We start from the raw sequence: 18,141 nt of genomic DNA on the forward strand, positions 1-18,141 counted from the left end.
AAAGATTTCACCAACCATGAAAAGATGGGTTGAGCTGCGTGTTTGCAACATTCTGGCCTATATGAAACAAACAAAACAAATCTTTCCTGCTGCTGAGGTAGAGATTAGCTTTCCTCTTGTATCTTCAGTCCATATGAAATAAGGTGTGTGTGTGTGTACAGTCGGTCTGGCTTGGCGCTCCACTGACTCCCTTCCTTGTGGCAAAATCGTAAGGCAGTCTCAGGTTTTTCCTGGAATATGTGAGGCACAGTGGCAGTTCAGATGGCAGACTGAAGTACCTTCACGTTTGTTCCTGGAATGAGGTCGTCGTCCTCCCCATCAATCAGACGGTTCCACTGATTGAAGTTCTTCTCCAGACCTGCAAAATCCAAGTCGACTTTAGTATAGTTCAGAATTTAAGTTTAAAAAGACAGTGAAGTCTGTATCTTACCAAGATGGCGTTGCAGAAAGGCCAGCGTTGCTTTGTTGGAGAGGTCTATGGCGACTTCTGGGTCGATCTCTCCCTTCAGCTTCATGAGCTTCCCGATCCAGTTGCCCGTCAGGAAAGTGAAGTCTGGGAAACTCTGGTGAACTGTACCTCTGCAGGAATACATCACAACAGTGTCAGAAACGACAGGTTTTGAACTCGGCTCTGCTTAAAAGCTGCTTCACGTTGTACCTGATTGTGATCATTTTCCTCTGTATGACGGCAGAGTCCAGCTTCCTCATGCGGATGATGTTCCCCGCCCACTGGAATTTCTCTGAGTTGATGAAGAAGATCGGCTGCTTCACACGGGGAAAGACCTCGTCATCTAAAGGAAACATCCAGGCGTCCAGCGCTACACCACATCTGATTTTAGATTTTAGAGTTTTCCAGAGAAGGTTGTTAGAAAATCCAAAGAGATGGAGAATAAAGATCTGCAGTAGATCTACGGACAAGCTTTGTTTGGCATGTTGTTGATATTGGTATTAGAAATGTTGTTTCTCAATGCTGTATCTTACTGTTATAAATACCATGTTTTCATCTACCACAAGCTTGAGGTTTCAAATATAAAGAAATATGTAAAACATAAAATCTACTAAATTATGCCTCTCCTGAATGTATATTGTAAATGCACATACTTGAATTTAACCTCTTTGCACAGAGCCTCAATTGCTGTTGCCCCTCCGAACGAATGTCCCATCACGGCTATCCTGCACAGATCCATGGAGTTCTGTTGGCCCAAGAGACAAGAAGAAAGGAGCGATACAGAATTTTTATTTGGTCTAGCTTCTGCCACCTGACCACAGTTTGAAGGGTAAATCTTGCTGACACACATCGTTCTGTTGGAACAAATGTTGACTGCATATCCTAAACCTTATATACGTTTTATTTCTAACACTGAGCACCCACAAAAACCAGTGAACCACATCATAATGAACGCATACACTGTAGCTTTTTATTTTAAAATACTGTTGCATAGTACAAGTATTACCAAATGAATTAATACAGTGACAAGAAAAAGTAATAGAGGCACTACAGCCTGCAAACTATCAACTTCATCTTGTTACTGCACCTGTCCTGCAGAAAAGCAGCAGCTTGATAGCAGCATATCTAAAATCTCAGTTTGCTACTCTGTGACAATGGTCAACATACAAGTTCCCCATGCACTGATCCAAGGTTCAACTGTGTTACGTTTCTCCACAAAACTGACGTGTAGCTATCAGCTTGCATAACAGAGTTTTCCAAAGTACGTCTAACCCATGTGACTATTTTCGTCCTGGCAGCATGACCATTTCTCATATAGTGCCACCTAAGATCTTCAAAGTCCCACACATTCGATAGTAATTTCCACTCCTGGTCTTTACACACTGAGATTTATCTGGAGTCCCTGAATCGTTGTATAGGATGTAACGTAGATGGTGAAAATACTAAATGTGCAGTCCTAGTGAACCAAAACCAAGTAATGGTTGCATAGACTGAGTCTTTGGTGGTCAGTCCCTGTGTACTGATTCTGTTACCAAATAACCTGCTAATTTTCTGTTTGCTACTTGCAATATCCTTCATGCTTCTTTTGGTCTAGGCCATGTTCTGCCACTTTCTAGCTTGTGTTCTTGTCTATTACTAAATGCTGTATCCTGCTGTCCAGCTGATGCTCATGACATATATGGAAGTTCATAATAAGGTTACCTCCAATGTTGTCCAGTCAAATTGGGTCTGCAAAACATTCTGCACTGGTCTCCCTGAGTTGATTTGAGTGAGTTTATCCAGAGCTAGAATGCATTCATCTGCCCTCTGTTTCACCTGAGAGTGACAGAAAATAATTATGTTATAAAGGAAGAATCTCAAACACACAGATTAATCCTACATTTTCAAATAATGGACAGTTTAAATGTCAAAGATCAGATAAAAGATTAGAGACTGGTGACCAAACGGGGATGAGGTTTAATCTGAAGTGTCATGCTGTGTGCTGCTTAAGTTCAGTTTGTGTCGTATTAAAACCTAGTGTACACAAATGTTCCACGCAAATACTTTTTACCTGTGTATTTCTGAGCGGGAACTCGCTCTCTCCGCGCTGCAGAGTTCTGTAGTACATCCACTCCTTTACCAAGTTGTCTTGGGCTGAGGCAGAAGTTTTGGGTGCACTCTTACGTGCCTGTTCCGACTCTGTCTTCTCATGAAAATAATACGTGGCTGAGGCTGACTGGTCTCTGCATTATAAAGGAAAAGTCAATGAAGCTTTTTTTTTAAGATGGCGTTTTAAAAGGATTATTTGGATCCGTTTGGAAGCTTCCCTTTTTATAGAACTGATAAAACAGCAACTAAAATAATTTGTTATTGTTGTTTTATGCCATTCTTCAAGCAAAAGTGCCAAACATCTCTGGCCCCATGCTTCATTAACAGGCTGTGATGAAGTGCAAATGCCATTTTTCACTTTTCTGCAACATGCCAGTGACTAAATGAGCATCTGTAGATGATGGTAATGGAAAAAACAATAAACAGTTGCAGCACTTCAGATAAATGCAACTTCCTTCGTGTTACTTAGAAAAGGTTATACTTCTTGTTTCAAGTGAATAAGGAGAAAATCATTACAGATCAGTAGTCGGATAATTTAATGCTGATGTGTTATCTGCAAACCGAGGATCAGTGTTGCTTGGTTACCATGTCTCTCGCTCAAAGCAAATGTCTACGGTGGGTGTGCAAGTTTGGCTGAACTCGTCCTCTGATCATCACATGTAAAGTGTGTCTCATGGCCACACTGTCACAGTCACAACACTGGCACATGCTCTCTCTGTGGCTTTAACCACCTGCTAACATTCTGTGAAATACTCCAATCAACATGAGTGACTCACTAACTGTGGCCATTATGTCCATCTCCATATGATCCCCTTGTCTCTATAATGAAAAGAAATGTGATGACCTGGTTGGTACTATTGTCTGCACACCCTTTCCACTTGATAAACAGGCAGTGGCTTGCAGGAAACTGCCCGCTGTTTTTTTTTTTTTTTGCTTGGTTAACCCAACTAGAATTTCCTCCTACTGACATGTGGCAATAGTTTCAATTTTGCAATATACATACTGTCAGAAACTAGGTAATATACACATAGATTTTATACAGAATGGCTAAAAACAATACACAAATAACTGTCAAGCTGTCCTGAACTGTACATTATAAGAAGCTTCCTTTATAAATATTTTGTGCAGTCACCTGTGTTCCACGGACGCCACGATGAAACCCTGAGAGGCCAGTTCTGCACATATAGCTGAATACAACGTCCTGGAAAACACCAAGATGTCAATTACACCATGTATAGAAGGTGATCAGTGAGGAAAACTTCCAATTCATGATGACAATATACTACAGCAGTGTCAAAACTACTATGTGTACCTAAAGGCTCCCAAGCCGTGGGAGAATATCACAACAGGACATTTTCCATTTGATTTAAATGGAGCATCCAAGTAGGCTGGAATCTTAAAGGACCCTAGAATAAACACGTGAAAATCATAAGCATATGAACCACAATAGCAGCATGTATAGCAGAAATTATGCAGACTATATATTACTGTGAATACTAACTTAGAGATACAGTATTTATTTTAACTATAGTTTTCCCTGTAGTCAATGTTACATTACTGTTGCTCGGTTATTAGGTTATATGGGAGAATTGATTTGAAAAGTGAAAATTCTACACTGTACAGAAATGAAACGAAACCATGATCATGAAACATTAAAAAGTTTCCAACACTAAAGAATCAATAGGAAGTATAATAAGCAGTGGTGTGGTATAAGATTGTACGCCTGTAGTATAATACATTTATCATCAATGAGAAAAAACTGTGAGACACAATTGAAATGTTTTGCATGTTACTAACTGAAGTTAAATTACCAAAGAGGTAGTTAAAAATCCTTTCACTGAGAGTCCTGTTGATTTTCATGAAGTCTGCCAGGCCGTTAAAATATTCCCTACTTGGTACCCAGTCCGGTTTTTCAGCTTTTTCAGTCTCTTGGCAAGGATAGTAGAGTCTGAAGAAGCTGCCCTGTTGGCAAGACGGCAATGAAAGTTCACACAAATACACTGTTATTTAATGAGACATGCCGACTATTACATAAAGATTTTGTTCACAGCTTGTTAGTGAAGACATTCTTTATCCTGCTGAACTCTTTACACTGACGAACTGCTGGGAAGAGAGAATCGCTCATCAGCTTCTTAATACTGCAAACAAAACAACTTTACAACACACACCTCAGTTGTGAAACGAGGCGTGACATAAGTGACAATTCAAGCATATACCCAAATGTTCTATTTTGGTCTATTTACAACATATTGTATGTAACATAGCTTTCAATAACACTCAAATACTACAGTATAGTAGTAAGTGTTTGTCATGCTGGATTTCACTACCTAAATACAGATGTGAGTTTGATGATGACCTAGCTCATATAAGTAGACAAATCTCATATCATAGTATCCCTTCCTTTTCCATTGTGTGATATTATTCATGAAGAAACACATTGTTTAGCTGTCACTAGAATATTTCAATAGAACATAGCAAGTACAAAAAAAAAAAAAACAGGTTTACTTGCTACCTGTGCAGTGTGGTCCATCATGAAGTCAGTACATCCCACAGCACTGGGACCCTTCGGTGGAGGGATCCCGAGATGATTACTACTTCTGTTCCCCATGGCCAAAGAGAAGGAGCGTCTACCCGCTCTGGTCTGCTGATGAAAAGAAGACAGGCTTGATAAACATTTAATCATCTGCACAGGAAACAATTCAAATGAACTCACCAGGATCACTGTCACGCTCACATTACATGATCTGACCACAAAACCTAAAGCAGGCACTCACAGCTGGAGTGCTGATACTGATCTCAGGCAGTTCATTTTAAACGCCAGCACATTGTTATTATAGCTCCATTACTATGGTTCCTAATTGCCCATGTGTTCCTAAGTATTACTTGGTATACTGAACTAGACTGTGAGCTCAGTCTGCTGTATTCTGCTCAGATCTTCCAGTTGTTGACTCTTTTTTTTTTAGTTGTCTAAGTGAGACTCAGGAGGATTTAAGTGTGACAGACAGGAGGACAGCATGGCTCAGCAGAAATCAGCTGTCCCTCCACCACAGGCGGCTCAGTGCGCGACTCGTATCTTGATGGAACAGCCAAACAGCTAGTTTTCCCTTTTCTACCAGTGACTTTGAGCTGTCAGTGAAAACTATTATTTCAAGCCGTACCTGCCTTCGCACAGTCGCACAGCCTCTTGACTAATAACCGTATATATCCTCCATGAGCAAACATCGACCTCGGTAGTTTCGAAAGCGAGTTAACTCACAGGTGGCAAGTACCGTCCGGTTAGCGGTCACACACGAAGCGTCAACTTAGTCCAACTTAGCGTCGTTTCACAAAACAAGGCCTACCGGTGACACGGGCGTACGGCTGCCAATGTTATTAGTTCAATTTCGCAACATTGCCAACGGACTTATTTCAGTTTCTCGCCATTTACAGCTGGCGTCGGTCGCCTGGGAGGAGTTTGACAGCCCGCTGGCGTTAGCATTAGCTAGCCACACTGCTAGCACAGGAGGGGGCCAGAGCAGAGCGGTGGAGGGACAGTGTTACTGCAGCTGCTCCGCACCCCAATAACTTCAAAACAAGATGAACTTAAAGCGTGGTCATATTTGTACCACGTAGTGCGTCAAGCTCATAATATCCCTTTAAACACTTGCATTAGTCTCTTTATGTTGTTAAATTGGGTGAACTAGTGTATACATGGCTCTAGATGGAGACAGCCCTGCAGCCTGCAGCACGTGTATTTGTTGACAACAGTTATCTTAATTTATATAGTAATTATTTTTTTTTTTTTAGACACATCGTTCCCTTCAGTGCAGCCCAAACGTGCTGTTTTTGCTAAGTATTTTTTTTTTTTGTGATGTGACCCGTGTATATGTTTAATGTGCATGCAGTTAAACCCCCGCTCTGTAGGGGGCGGCAGAAAACAAACGAGCGGAGACGAGACGATCCCAGTGGGAGGATGGCGTGTTAGCCTAACCGGCTGGCTCAAGCTACTTCATCAGTCGTTGCTTGTGTTTAGAAATGAAGTTGGTGAGTAAACAACTCAGCACTGGAGTGCACAATCAGTGTATAAATAGCCCAACCAACCCGAGCTAACTAGAAAAGGCCTGTTAGCAGGTTTTCGTATATAGAGTTATAGCTAACTTGTTAGCTTGTCAGCTGGTGTGATGTTTGGTACTGTCTCACTCACTGGGGCTAGCAAAGCAGCTAACAGTCAGACTACAGGCTGGCATCTCTTCCTTACATGATGTGTGTATCCTACCTGAGATTGCGCTGTTGGCTCAGTACTACATTGTTTTCACGTGTCTCGCTGATGGCGTGTTTTCCTTTTACAGTACTGTCTGTCTGGTCATCCTACGTTGCCTTGCAATGTCCTCAAGTTCAAATCCACCACCATCATGCTGGACTGTGGACTGGACACCACTTCTGTCCTCAACTTCTTGCCTCTTCCTCTAGTGCACAGGTGAGTAACTGGCAGTCCTTAGTGGTAGTTTCTTCATTGATTTAATAATTTATGGGTCCTACACCTGCAATAGTTCAAAATAATTAGTGTTTGTCCTTTTCAGCCCAAGACTCTCCAAGCTACCAGGCTGGATCTCAAAAGATGGAACCGTAAACTTGGAGAAAGTACGTGTCTTTTGCTATACTTGAGCATATAATATCTTTATGAACTTCAGTTTGTGTTTAGTAGTTGCTTGTAACGTCTAATGCATTAAGGTAGTTATTTCTTTTTGTTTGCCTTTTGATGCAGGCATATAAATCTGAATATAGTATTTATTTTCATCTTTCTAGGAGCTGAAGGAGTGTGCAGGAAGAGTGTTTGTGGACTCACAGCCAGAGTTCTGTGTTCCCGAGGTAGAAAATCCAGCCACTACACTTATTGTATAAGTTTTTGTGTATATAATGTGGTACTTTTACGTACCCAAGGGACAATCCGAAAAAATGTTTAGGTTCGCTGAAATTTTCAGAGCATCCAGCTAGTGGTTTGTGTTGGTCTGTGCAGTAAGGCTGTAATCAGTAACATTATTCTCTTAATTCATTACTATGATAAACGGATCACGGTGGTTATAGTGACTCTTTACTACCTTATTTGACAATTTAAACATAAAATACTACACTAAAAACTGTATATCATATTAAGTCTAATTTGCTCTCATTCATATCAACCACAGAGAGAACTGCTCGATCTGTCTACCATTGATGTCATACTGATCTCCAACTACCACTGTATGATGGCCTTGCCCTACATCACTGAGCACACAGGCTTCACAGGGACAGTGTACGCCACAGAACCCACCCTGCAGATTGGCAGGTAAGGATACAGATTCAAAGTAAATCATTAATTTTGTGTGTGGTTTCTATTGAACAATAATGTATGTAAGATCAAGAAATTTGTTAACATCATATCCTGAACCAAATGTAGCTTGAGTTGTGTTGTCTTGTGTTCTTGTTCTTTCCTCAAGACTGTTGATGGAGGAGCTGGTGAACTTCATGGAGAGAGTTCCTAAAGCCCAGTCTGCCACTTGCTGGAAGAATAAGGAAATACAGAGGTAGGTGTATTGTTACATACGTATTAAGAAACAATGAAAAGAAGAGTCAGATAATGGTGTTTTGTGACGTTCAGCTTTTTCCATGTGTTATTACTTATCGATTGAACTTAATACAATATGATAGAAGTCAAACAGCCATGTTGTTGTTTTAGGACTCTGCCGGGCCCACTGAAGGATGCAGTGGATGTGTGGACATGGAAACGATGCTACAGCATGCAAGAGGTCAACTCTGCCCTCAGCAGAGTACAGCTTGTGGGTTATTCACAGAAAGTGGTAAGAACATCACTTGTCCTACACACTAATACTGACACATATCATTCAGTGGAGACAAATCACAGGAAGCTTTGATTAATGTAGCCTATCTAGACAACTAGTACCTAATGCAGTACTATCTGCATATTCAATCCAGCCTTTGGTGGTTCATTGGATGATTTTTTAAAATATACTATTAGAATGAAAATTAAATTCAGAAACCTTTTTTGCCTATTGGAAAGTTTTGTTTATGCTTTCTGTGCCACCAAGATAGCTGTATCTGTCCTCGTTTCTGTTTTCTATATTTTTATGTCCTCATAATGACAACTTCTGTCTCTCCAGGAGTTGTTTGGAGCTGTGCAGATTTCCCCGTTAAGTTCAGGATACTCACTGGGAAGCTCAAACTGGATCATCCAGTCTCACCATGAGAAAGTTTCCTATGTGTCAGGTTCATCCCTTCTCACCACTCATCCACAGGTAGGTTAACCGGTCTAACACCAGAGTAAATTACATATGGGTATAATATAAAAACTGTATTGCATCAAAATGTGTTTTACTTGACTTTAGGTGGAAATACAGTTTAAGTGGTGCAGTCAAATCAAGAGAGATCCTTAAATGGGCTTCAAACTGCAACCACAGTCAACCCCCCCCATATGTCAGTGTTTGTCAGTAACTGTTTTGTGAACTCTGTCTGTACTTATATCCACCATTCTGAGCTAATCTTTGAAAAAGTAGGACATACAGTACATACACTGTAGACAAAGTCACTCATTTACTACTACGACGGTACATTTTATCTACTCATAAATAAATTGTAGAATTGTTAGTAGATAGTAGTGTACATTTTTTTGGAAACGGCATGTTGTAACTTTTTATGAGAGCTTAATATTGATTTCAAACTCAAACACATTAAACAAAATAGTGCAATATGTTGGGAAATACCAACCTCTCTAAGTCATAGAAGGTTAAGAGTAAGAGAGCCCTAAAACACCATTTGGTCCAACTGGTTTTCTAAGGTGTTTTCCATGAGTGTTTTTTCAGACAAAGCTGACGGGTGGTGACTTACAAAGCTACCGTTTGACAGGATTGGCTAGAATTTGAAGTATTTCTTCTTCTCTTCTTCCCAGCCAATGGATCAAAGCTCCTTGAAGAACAGTGATGTTCTCATCCTGACCGGCCTCACCCAGATGCCCACTGCCAACCCAGATGGCATGCTGGGAGAATTCTGCAGTAACCTGGGTAGGTTCGGATGGACTAATTAGTCTATCATGGCTGGTCCAAGCCATGATGCTAACAATAAACATTTTGAAATTTTGGCTCGCTTAATGTTTGAGTAATCTGACACAGAGAAAGTGCTTTGTTCTAACAGGAAGAAGTGAATTGTTCTTGCAATTCCAATATGTTGGAGGGATTGCATAATCCCTTAAACATAGTTTATTAGACTGAGCAGTGGCATTGTTTGAGTTACAAATGTCAGTATATAGTACTTGTGTCTGTGCCTGCAGCCATGACCATTCGTGCAGGAGGAAATGTGCTCGTGCCATGCTACTCCTCCGGAGTGATATACGACCTGCTGGAGTGTCTGTACCAGTTCATTGAGAGCGCCAACCTGGGGACCACACCCTTCTACTTCATCTCACCAGTTGCCAATAGCTCGCTGGAGTTCTCTCAGATCTTTGCAGAGTGGTGAGCATTTATTTCCCAAAACTTGAAACTTCATTTGGGCTGGATTGCTAGTTAGAAAAACATAATTAAATAATGTTTCACAACACTTGTTTTTTCTTTTCCCAACATGCTAACATCCTGGCTGTATCCTGTATCATTTCAGGCTGTGTCACAACAAGCAGTCGAAGGTTTATCTTCCAGAGCCTCCGTTCCCCCACGCAGAGGTGAGTCCTGCTGCTCTGTCTCTTACTAGTGAGGAACAAAGGTTTTTAGAAATTTCAGAAATGGCAGCTAGTTGGAAATAGCTGATCTTCTGCCAGCAAGTAAGCACTGGGATGATTCTGCCATCCACGTTTTTTCCTTCAGCTCATCCAAACCAACAAGCTAAAGCACTACCCCAGCATTCACGGAGACTTCAGCAGTGAGTTCCGTCAGCCTTGTGTGGTTTTCACTGGCCATCCGTCTCTGCGCTTCGGTGACGTGGTCCACTTCATGGAGCTGTGGGGCAAATCCAGCCTCAACACCATCATCTTTACTGGTAACTAACTGGTGGCTTACACACACCAATGAGAACAGCCTGTAATTAGGAAGCAAACACTTCACTTCTAAAAGCTCCTGTGATTTATTTATTTTTTTCCTTCTTATCACCAGAACCAGACTTCTCCTACCTGGATGCTTTGGCTCCCTACCAGCCGCTGGCTATGAAATGTGTTTACTGTCCCATTGATACACGACTCAACTTCCACCAAGTATCGAAACTGCTCAAGGAAGTCCAGGTATGCTGTTAACCCCTACTGTAATTATCACTCTATTGGGGCTGTAAGATGTACAGTACAGACCAAAAGTTTGGACATACCTTCTCATTCAATATTTTCATGACTATGAAAATTGTAGATTCACACTGAAGGCATCAAAACTATGAATTAACACATGTGGAATTGTATACATAACAAAAAAGTGTGAAAAAATGAAAATATGTCATATTCTAGGTTCTTCAAAGTAGCCACCTTTTTCTCTGATTACTGCTTTGCACAGTCTTGGCATTCTCTTGATGAGCTTCAAGAGGTAGTCACCTGAAATGGTCTTCCAACATTCTTGAAGGAGTTCCCAGAGATGCTTAGCACTTGTTTTCATACTCATGAAAATAAAGAAACCCCTTTGAATGAGAAGGTGTGTCCAAACTTTTGGTCTGTACTGTACATGCAGGGAGGCAACATCATCTTACACAAACAAAGTGTGTACAAAAACTACTCACTTTGTAAGGTGACATTTAACAACATAATTCTACGCACTTCCAATTCCAAAATCAGCTTTACAATAAATAGGGTGGCCAACGTGTTGATCTTTTGTTACAAAGCTTCAACTTATTTTAGTCTTTAAGGACTAGTCCAGCGTAGCTAACCTGAGTGTCTCCTGCAGCCCCTCCATGTGGTGTGTCCAGAGCAGTACACCCAGCCCCCATTAACTCAGTCCCACCGCTCCGATCTGATGCTGGAGCTGCAGCCTCCTCCTATGCCCTATAGACGCTGCTCTGTGCTCAACCTGCCCTTCAGACGCCGCTACGAACGCGTCTACATAATGCCTGAGGTGAGTCTTGGTTTGTCTGATTAAAAGGAGCCTTTTATTCTGTTGACAGTGTTGAATAAAGGTAAAATCAACAGATGGTGAGTGCATCTTTTAGATTCTCTGGTGTTTGCCATATGGTGTAATAAAAGCTGAATTAAGTCAGCTTGATCAATCTACAAGATTGAAATGTATTAGGGAAATCTCCAGACTCCTGTCAGAAAGAAGGTGGCCAGTTCCTATGTCTGACTGTTCTGTTCCTAGCTGGCCAGCTCCCTGGTGCCGTCTGAGATTAAACCCGGCATCTCCGTGGCAACTGTGTCTGCAGTGCTTCACTCCAAGGACAACAAGCACACGCTACAGGTGCATCTGCCTTACTGATTCTGTCAAAGAGAAATATGTATTTTAACAATTCAAGTTGTCTAATCTCTCTGCATTCGACTGACAATGTTGTCTCCTGTGTCATCAGTCGGTACCCAAACCCCCTCCACTGCCCCCCAGCAAGAAGAGGAAGCGTGTGATAGAGGAGCCCCCAGTGGTTCTGGCTCCCAAACCCCTGCTAAGTGGAGCGGTGCCCCTGGAAGCTTTCCTGGCCACATTACAGAAGGTAAGGAACTTATATTGATTGTAAAAGAGGCAGCGGTTCAGATATTTTTAAAAAGTTGCCCTCTGGTTGCTTTAAAGATTCTCAGCGGAGCCTGAACCCATTACAATCTGCTAGTGTCTAAAAGAGATTTTTATATGTGCGAGCACACACCTGGACAAAAAAAAAAACAAAACAGGAAAAAACGACAAAATCAGATTTTACAACTCTGCACTACTTCTACTTTTCCATATCACTCTTTCCAACACTATATTACATGACTGAAACCCAGCATGTGTGAAAAGCTGACAGAATGTTTATCTCTGCGTGTGCAGCACGGAATCAGTGAGGTAAAAGTGGAGGAGACAGCAGATGGACACATTCTGCACCTGCAGGCAGAGGACACACTGATTCAGCTGGAGGAAGACGGGACACACATTGTCTGTGACAACAACGAGCCGCTTCGTACCACACTGAGAGACCTGGTTCTCCGATTCCTGCAGAAACTTTGACCTGACTCCTCCTTATTTCTGTTTCTGTTTGTTTGTTGAACTTGCGTTGGACTGTGGATGAAGGACAAGGCAACCGTCCCCTCCTCACGATATACCATTTACAACAGGTTTATTGTAAAGTTGTTACATTTTGTAAAATAGTATTTTGTATTAAAAGATGGGTCAAAAACTCCTCGCTGCAGCTTCATCATTAAGGAAACTGGAATCTTGGAAAACATGATAATGTAGAGAGCATCAGTCATATAGCCATATATTCTAAGTCCCTCTCATTTATAAAAATTCCTGCTAAATTACGTTTATATGCCCATTTTATAAAAGCCCAGTTTATAAAAGTGTATAAAATTCGCTCAATCCAGATCTTACTATGCAAGTTTAATTTGGCACAACATGCATTACTTTTATCCCAGGGATACAGCAAGCATAGTTAGTTATTCTCTAACTAGGGTGACTCACTGCCAGATGTGATCTGTGTCCTTGTCTGTGCCCAGAAATTACAGACAAGCCGACTTCTCCATTCTCCTTTACTCCAAGTTTGCATAGCAACCAAAACCTGAAGACATACTGTGCTCGGCTCTCTTATCTAGATAATTACACGTTAGGAAAACACAACTAACCTTTGTTTGCTTAGCAAGTCTGCCTTCTGTTTAAAAAAAAAATAAAATAAATAAATTGCCATTTGTGTCACAAAATATTTAATAGGTGAATTGTTTACATGAAGCTAAAATGCATTTGATAATCTGCTTTCAATGTACAATATTTTACAGTGTACTACATGATCATTGCTTCCATAACACAGCTAGGTGCAGTAGGACGAATTGGTAAAGGTCAGGGGTTTTTACACTCAAGTCACAAATCTCAAAAACACAAAACTCCTTTTCCTTCAGTGACAAATGAACAGACGCCACACTCGGACAGACAAATTTCAAATATAACTGCCTCTGTTTTTTTCCCCCCAGATGTTCTATAGATCCATCATCTTGAAGAAAAAGAGAAAAGGTCTTGTGGTGTGTTTGTTGCGTTTCAGCGGATACAGACATAACAGAAGACACACATTTAGTATGTGGTTCCTGGCAGAAGAAATAGGGAACAATCACAGTCATTTAGGCAGTACATGTGTAACAAGGTCAGTGGGGTGCGGTCCATGTCAAAAATAAATTCATTCAGCTTTTTAAATTAACACACTGTACAAAACATCAGCCTTAACGTTTAAATTAATTTTTATTATCGTACTGTGCCCTCTGTCTTCTTCCTCCTAGTGTAAAACATTTACAGCCAGTGTATTTAGAAGGTTTCTGGTGTGACCCCACAAATGTTAGGAAATAGCTTTGATTGCTGTAGTCTTAGTGCAGTGGGTAGTGAGGCTGATTTGGTCTTGAACTGACTGTGGTCTGAGAAAAGCAGTGGACAGCAGAGGTAGCAGGAGTGGAGAGAGGCTGCCAGCATTACTGTGAAAACTAAAGCTCTCTTAGGCAACCTGTTAATCTTCCTTAGGCCGTAGAAGGCTGGCCTACATGTGAAAATACAGTGAGGTTATGGTTTGGATGTTCAGTGCTGCTTTTATCCCCAAAAAGCCTGTGATTCCATCAACTTTGCTATTTTGGATATTTTGAGAATAAAATGTCGAAATGACTGAAGATCCAAACCTGCCTGGATGTGTGATATAGAAATACTAAATCTGCTAGAATCTATAGTTTCATAATAAAAATGTATTAAATAACTAAGTAATGTGGAAGTGGTTGCCCATTAGTTACAAACCCATGGAGAATTATAACCCTACTCCTGCTCTGCACCTTTCAGCTCATCGTTTTGGTTTTCTGGCCCACAACTTCGCTATTGTGTTCGACTCTCACAGCTCTCATACTACTTAAAAAACAAAGAAAGCTCTAAATACCTGCACTACGCTACACCAGACCAGCAAAGATATGAACCAGCTGGTGGACACAGCCGAGCTAAAGACTTTGCCACATCATTATCCAGGTGATAATGTGGGTGCTGTGCTTGCAGTTAGTTTCAGCTGTGGGTCCAACTGACTTTGTATCCCAGCAAAGACACTGTCCAAGATTTAAGTCCTCATCTATCAGGGAAATAATCAGTGCACATCTAGAGGAAGTGAATTGAGTAATTAGGAATTCAGCGGGAGCTCTGTATCCCACTCCTAGCTATTAAACGTTTGGAAAAATTGTAAAACATTAACAGGACTAAAGCTACAGTGCTGCTGCCAAAACTGCTCACACTTGAGAGTAAAGTATCTGCAATCCTCTGAGTGGGAAGGGGGTCGGGGGGTATATCGGATAAATGTGTCCTCTGTCCTGTCGGCTCTTTTGAGTTACATACTCATCCTCTACTTGGATTCTTTCTCAGCGTCCAGCAGCGCAGAGCGGATGCCCAGCTTCTTCAGCTCCTCCACCAGATCCCCGTTCTGGTGCATCTGGAGCAGGATGTCACAGCCTCCCACAAACTCGCCGTTAAAGTACACCTGAGGGATCGTGGGCCAGTTGGAGAAGTCCTTGACTCCTGTGGAAGGTAGGGAAACAAACACACCATTTGTCAGGCCACAATAATACAGAGGTGGAGCTGAAGGTGAAGCCTGTTGGTTTCACACACTAAGGAAACACAGATCTCACCATAATAAACGCAGTTTGTGCCTCTGGGCTCGCCGTATATCAGCACTTGACACCACATTACATTACATTACAATACACCACTGTTGCAACATCATCATGAATTGGCACCATCCCATCAGAGCGCATGCGCTTCCTTGTTCCTCAACATACCAGTTATCAGTGCCTACAACCAAAAGCTTCCAGTCCCGACAAAATCTAACGAGTTTGGCTCGAAAAGCCCCCAAAAAAAGCCTCTGATGCTGGTGAAACGGTAACTTTTGGCCGGAGGCACCACACCCTTGGGTGCTGCTGCTGAGCCCTGATAACACTCGGACGTGTCCCAGATTAGCCTGATAGATACGGTCGGTTTGAATGAGACAGTTAGTGGCTAAGTGAAGCATAAACGCTGCACTTTAAGTTAAGTGTGTAGCTGAATTAAACGACGTTTGGTTCAAAGCCGCTGTTTAAACTACTCGGGGGCCACTTGTTGCTGCCATGTTGTGACAGGTTAATGAGGTTTGCTGACCTTGTCTGAGGTCCTGATCGTCCAGCACGTTGTACGCAGCATAGTCGTCCACCCCGTGCATCCGCAGGATCTGGACGACAGCGTTGCTGAAGCCGCACATGGGCTGTGCGGGCGTCCCCTTCATGAACACCACCACTTTGTCCTTCCTCACCATCTCTCCGAGCTCCTTCTGCAGCCCGGGCGCCGAGCACAGGAGCCGGGCCGAGGCCGTCCACACGCGTCCCTCGGCTTGTCTAGACAGATAGGCCGAGGCCCCAGAGCGCAGACACTGAGCACCAGATCTAATGAGGCTTAGCATGATTGTTAGTACGATGTAGATTTAAGTGAAGCAGGAAAAAATGTCGTAGAAATGCTCCAACTTGCTTCTGAACCAGGCGAAATGTTCCCAGTGACTTTACACGCTTCTCGAGGAGGGCGGGACCTGAACGATGATTGGACAGCTGAGCCCAAATGAATCTAATCTGATCTTACATTGGTAGACCCGCATGTCAATTATATCAGTTACAAGAGGAACGCCGGTGACGACGATTTAATAAAAAAAATTAAAAAATCATACCGACCATCACCACATATTCAGCTTCTCTTTCTAGAAGAAGCAAAGTAAAAAAAAAGTAAATTAATTATATACAGGTTACGGAAGGATTTAAGAACTTCCGGGGCGAGTTGTGCAAAGAGGAAGAAGACAACGGCGGTTTGAAAGATGGCGGCGCACACGCAGAAGAATAACAAACAGGGGAAATCTGGAGGAAAAGAGGCTCAGCCTCTGATTATCGCCAAGACTCCGGCGGAGGAGCAGCGTCTGAAGCTGGAGAGGTTGATGCGAAACCCTGATAAACCTGCTCCTATCCCGGACCGACCCAAAGAATGGAACCCGCGGGCTCCACCGGAGTTCGTTCGAGACGTGATGGGCTCCAGCGCCGGCGCAGGCAGCGGGGAGTTCCACGTTTACCGGCACCTCCGCCGCAGGGAGTACCAGAGGCAGGACTTTCTGGACAAGATCTCAGAGAAGCTAAACAAGGACGACGAATATCTGGAGAAGCTGGAGAAGAACAAGGAGGCGGCAGAGGAGCGGACGGCTAAGCGCAGGAAGAAGCGGGATAAGCTGAAACAGAAAAAGCTAATGGCGAAGAAGGCTAAAGTGGAAGCTAGGAACAAGAAGGAGGGCGACGCCGACAAGAGCTCGCAGAGCAGCGAGGAAGAGGAGGAGGAGGAGGAGCAGGTCGAGAGAGAGGCAGAGGATGATGCCGAGGCTCCCAGCTTCATCATGGGGAGGAAGTGACTGTCCTGCAGCGTGATCCGTGCAGACGGACAGGACGTGTTTGTGGTATTTAGGCTTGTTGTTGTTGTTGTTGTTGAATCATGAAGACATGGAGGAGATGGACCTAAGAGATTCAAACACGGTGACATTTTGGAAATGGTTCAAGAGCCATGTAGTAAAACTATTTTTACCACTGTGCTACATGGACTGTCTAGTTAAATAGGCAAGAAGAGCCTGAGTGTGTGATTTTTAGGCACACAGTAGACAGATGATTACATGTTTCTGCAAGCAGTCTTGGGTTTCTTGAATTGGCTCAAATGCACCATCAAGATTTTAGATTTAAAACTTGTGGCTGAACCATAGTAATCCGTGATCCTGTAAATGTTTTAATAAAAATGAGAATGTATATACCATCAAGGCGTTATGTAGTTTGTTTATACTGACGTTGTGTGACAGAGATGCTAGAAATGCAGTCTTTGCAGCCTTGTGAAGCTGCCCCTGGCAAGGACTATTGCCTGTGGGTACAACAAGGTCGCACAAAGCAAGTCAAGGGATCAAAAGGCGTGACTTCTGGAGGCTCAGGAGCTTCACGTGCGATGTTCCTCGGACAGTCTCCTGCCTTCCACGGCGGTGATGGTCTCGTTCTGTAGCTGTCACCTTTCTTAGGGCAGGTAGAGAAATCCTGGCAGCCAGATATTGTTTGGTATAGGGGAAGCTCTTCCTGCCGGACACTGTCAGCTGTCACAATATTATCCCTGATTTAGTTTAGCTTTTTAACAAATCTTTATTGAAGTTGCAAGGACAATACAAAAATCTACATTTAAACATAAAAAATGCACGAAAATGTTACATGTGCAAAACAACATCAACACATAACCATAATAAACATTATTAATGATCTTAACATGTTCTCACTCAGTAATCCGTACATGTGGACTGTAATTAACATCAAAGTCCAGACCGAGACCTTTCAGGACTGTCCACACCTCCTGAACTCTGTAACAGTCCATCAGGAACTGTTGCTGTGTCTCATCCTTATTTCAGTAGATTATGTGACATTTATTAGTTCCATGTGCTCCTTGTACATGTTTCTAACAAAC

At 42.3% G+C, this 18,141-nt stretch overlaps 4 protein-coding genes and 1 non-coding gene across 10 annotated transcripts; 3 read left to right on the plus strand and 2 right to left on the minus strand.

Annotated features, from left to right (window-relative positions):
• Positions 1–39: 39 nt before the first annotated feature.
• On the minus strand, positions 40–6,024 carry pla2g7 (phospholipase A2, group VII (platelet-activating factor acetylhydrolase, plasma)). Of its 6 annotated transcripts, none has more exons than XM_026341677.1 (11): positions 5,699–6,024; positions 5,049–5,180; positions 4,348–4,498; positions 3,849–3,942; positions 3,669–3,737; positions 2,499–2,670; positions 2,150–2,263; positions 1,102–1,193; positions 659–829; positions 431–579; positions 40–358 (listed from the first exon to the last, which is right to left on the minus strand). In XM_026341677.1, exons 1-11 carry the CDS (start codon positions 5,756–5,758, stop codon positions 258–260), a joined length of 1,305 nt encoding a protein of 434 aa, XP_026197462.1. In that variant the 5' UTR covers positions 5,759–6,024; the 3' UTR covers positions 40–257. The 6 variants fall into 6 exon arrangements, with proteins under 6 accessions (XP_026197462.1, XP_026197463.1, XP_026197467.1 ...); XM_026341678.1 differs by having other exon boundaries at positions 5,049–5,177; positions 5,699–6,023; XM_026341682.1 differs by having other exon boundaries at positions 5,049–5,177; positions 5,793–6,021.
• A 526-nt stretch (positions 6,025–6,550) lies between these two features.
• ints9 (integrator complex subunit 9) lies at positions 6,551–13,822 on the plus strand. The gene is made up of 17 exons (XM_026341028.1): positions 6,551–6,559; positions 6,865–6,992; positions 7,096–7,156; positions 7,322–7,384; positions 7,702–7,841; positions 7,993–8,079; positions 8,232–8,352; positions 8,674–8,808; positions 9,459–9,570; positions 9,837–10,017; positions 10,160–10,220; positions 10,363–10,534; positions 10,648–10,772; positions 11,416–11,583; positions 11,824–11,922; positions 12,029–12,166; positions 12,478–13,822. Exons 1-17 carry the CDS (start codon positions 6,551–6,553, stop codon positions 12,652–12,654), a joined length of 1,977 nt encoding a protein of 658 aa, XP_026196813.1. The 3' UTR covers positions 12,655–13,822.
• Positions 13,612–16,201, minus strand: glrx5 (glutaredoxin 5 homolog (S. cerevisiae)). Its single transcript, XM_026341030.1, has 2 exons — positions 15,784–16,201; positions 13,612–15,168 (listed from the first exon to the last, which is right to left on the minus strand). Exons 1-2 carry the CDS (start codon positions 16,079–16,081, stop codon positions 14,996–14,998), a joined length of 471 nt encoding a protein of 156 aa, XP_026196815.1. The 5' UTR covers positions 16,082–16,201; the 3' UTR covers positions 13,612–14,995.
• A 154-nt stretch (positions 16,202–16,355) lies between these two features.
• Positions 16,356–17,443, plus strand: prkrip1 (PRKR interacting protein 1). The gene has a single exon (XM_026341029.1). The coding sequence runs from the start codon at positions 16,484–16,486 to the stop codon at positions 17,060–17,062; it is 579 nt and encodes a 192-aa protein (XP_026196814.1). The 5' UTR covers positions 16,356–16,483; the 3' UTR covers positions 17,063–17,443.
• Positions 17,444–17,514: 71 nt separating this feature from the next.
• On the plus strand, positions 17,515–17,790 carry LOC113149883. The gene has a single exon (XR_003297601.1).
• Positions 17,791–18,141: the final 351 nt, after the last annotated feature.

This window comes from Anabas testudineus, chromosome 24 (genome assembly GCF_900324465.2).
Source record: "Anabas testudineus chromosome 24, fAnaTes1.2, whole genome shotgun sequence".
Classification (NCBI taxonomy): domain Eukaryota; kingdom Metazoa; phylum Chordata; class Actinopteri; order Anabantiformes; family Anabantidae; genus Anabas; species Anabas testudineus.

What these genes read in the sequence shown, in the direction of transcription:
- ints9 (XM_026341028.1), top strand. An exon ending in CCTCTTCCTCTAGTGCACAG is followed by an intron (nt 6,993 to 7,095) that starts GTGAGTAACTGG and finishes TGTCCTTTTCAG; the next exon opens with CCCAAGACTCTCCAAGCTAC. An exon ending in GAACCGTAAACTTGGAGAAA is followed by an intron (nt 7,157 to 7,321) that starts GTACGTGTCTTT and finishes TCATCTTTCTAG; the next exon opens with GAGCTGAAGGAGTGTGCAGG.
- glrx5 (XM_026341030.1), bottom strand. Translation starts at nt 16,081, where the DNA reads ATGCTAAGCCTCATTAGATCTGGTGCTCAGTGTCTGCGCTCTGGGGCC. An exon ending in CGATCAGGACCTCAGACAAG is followed by an intron (nt 15,169 to 15,783) that starts GTCAGCAAACCT and finishes TACCTTCCACAG; the next exon opens with GAGTCAAGGACTTCTCCAAC.
- prkrip1 (XM_026341029.1), top strand. Translation starts at nt 16,484, where the DNA reads ATGGCGGCGCACACGCAGAAGAATAACAAACAGGGGAAATCTGGAGGA.
- pla2g7 (XM_026341677.1), bottom strand. Translation starts at nt 5,758, where the DNA reads ATGTTTGCTCATGGAGGATATATACGGTTATTAGTCAAGAGGCTGTGC. An exon ending in GTGGCGTCCGTGGAACACAG is followed by an intron (nt 2,671 to 3,668) that starts GTGACTGCACAA and finishes TTTATAATGCAG; the next exon opens with AGACCAGTCAGCCTCAGCCA. An exon ending in CTTTCTGCAACGCCATCTTG is followed by an intron (nt 359 to 430) that starts GTAAGATACAGA and finishes TGGATTTTGCAG; the next exon opens with GTCTGGAGAAGAACTTCAAT.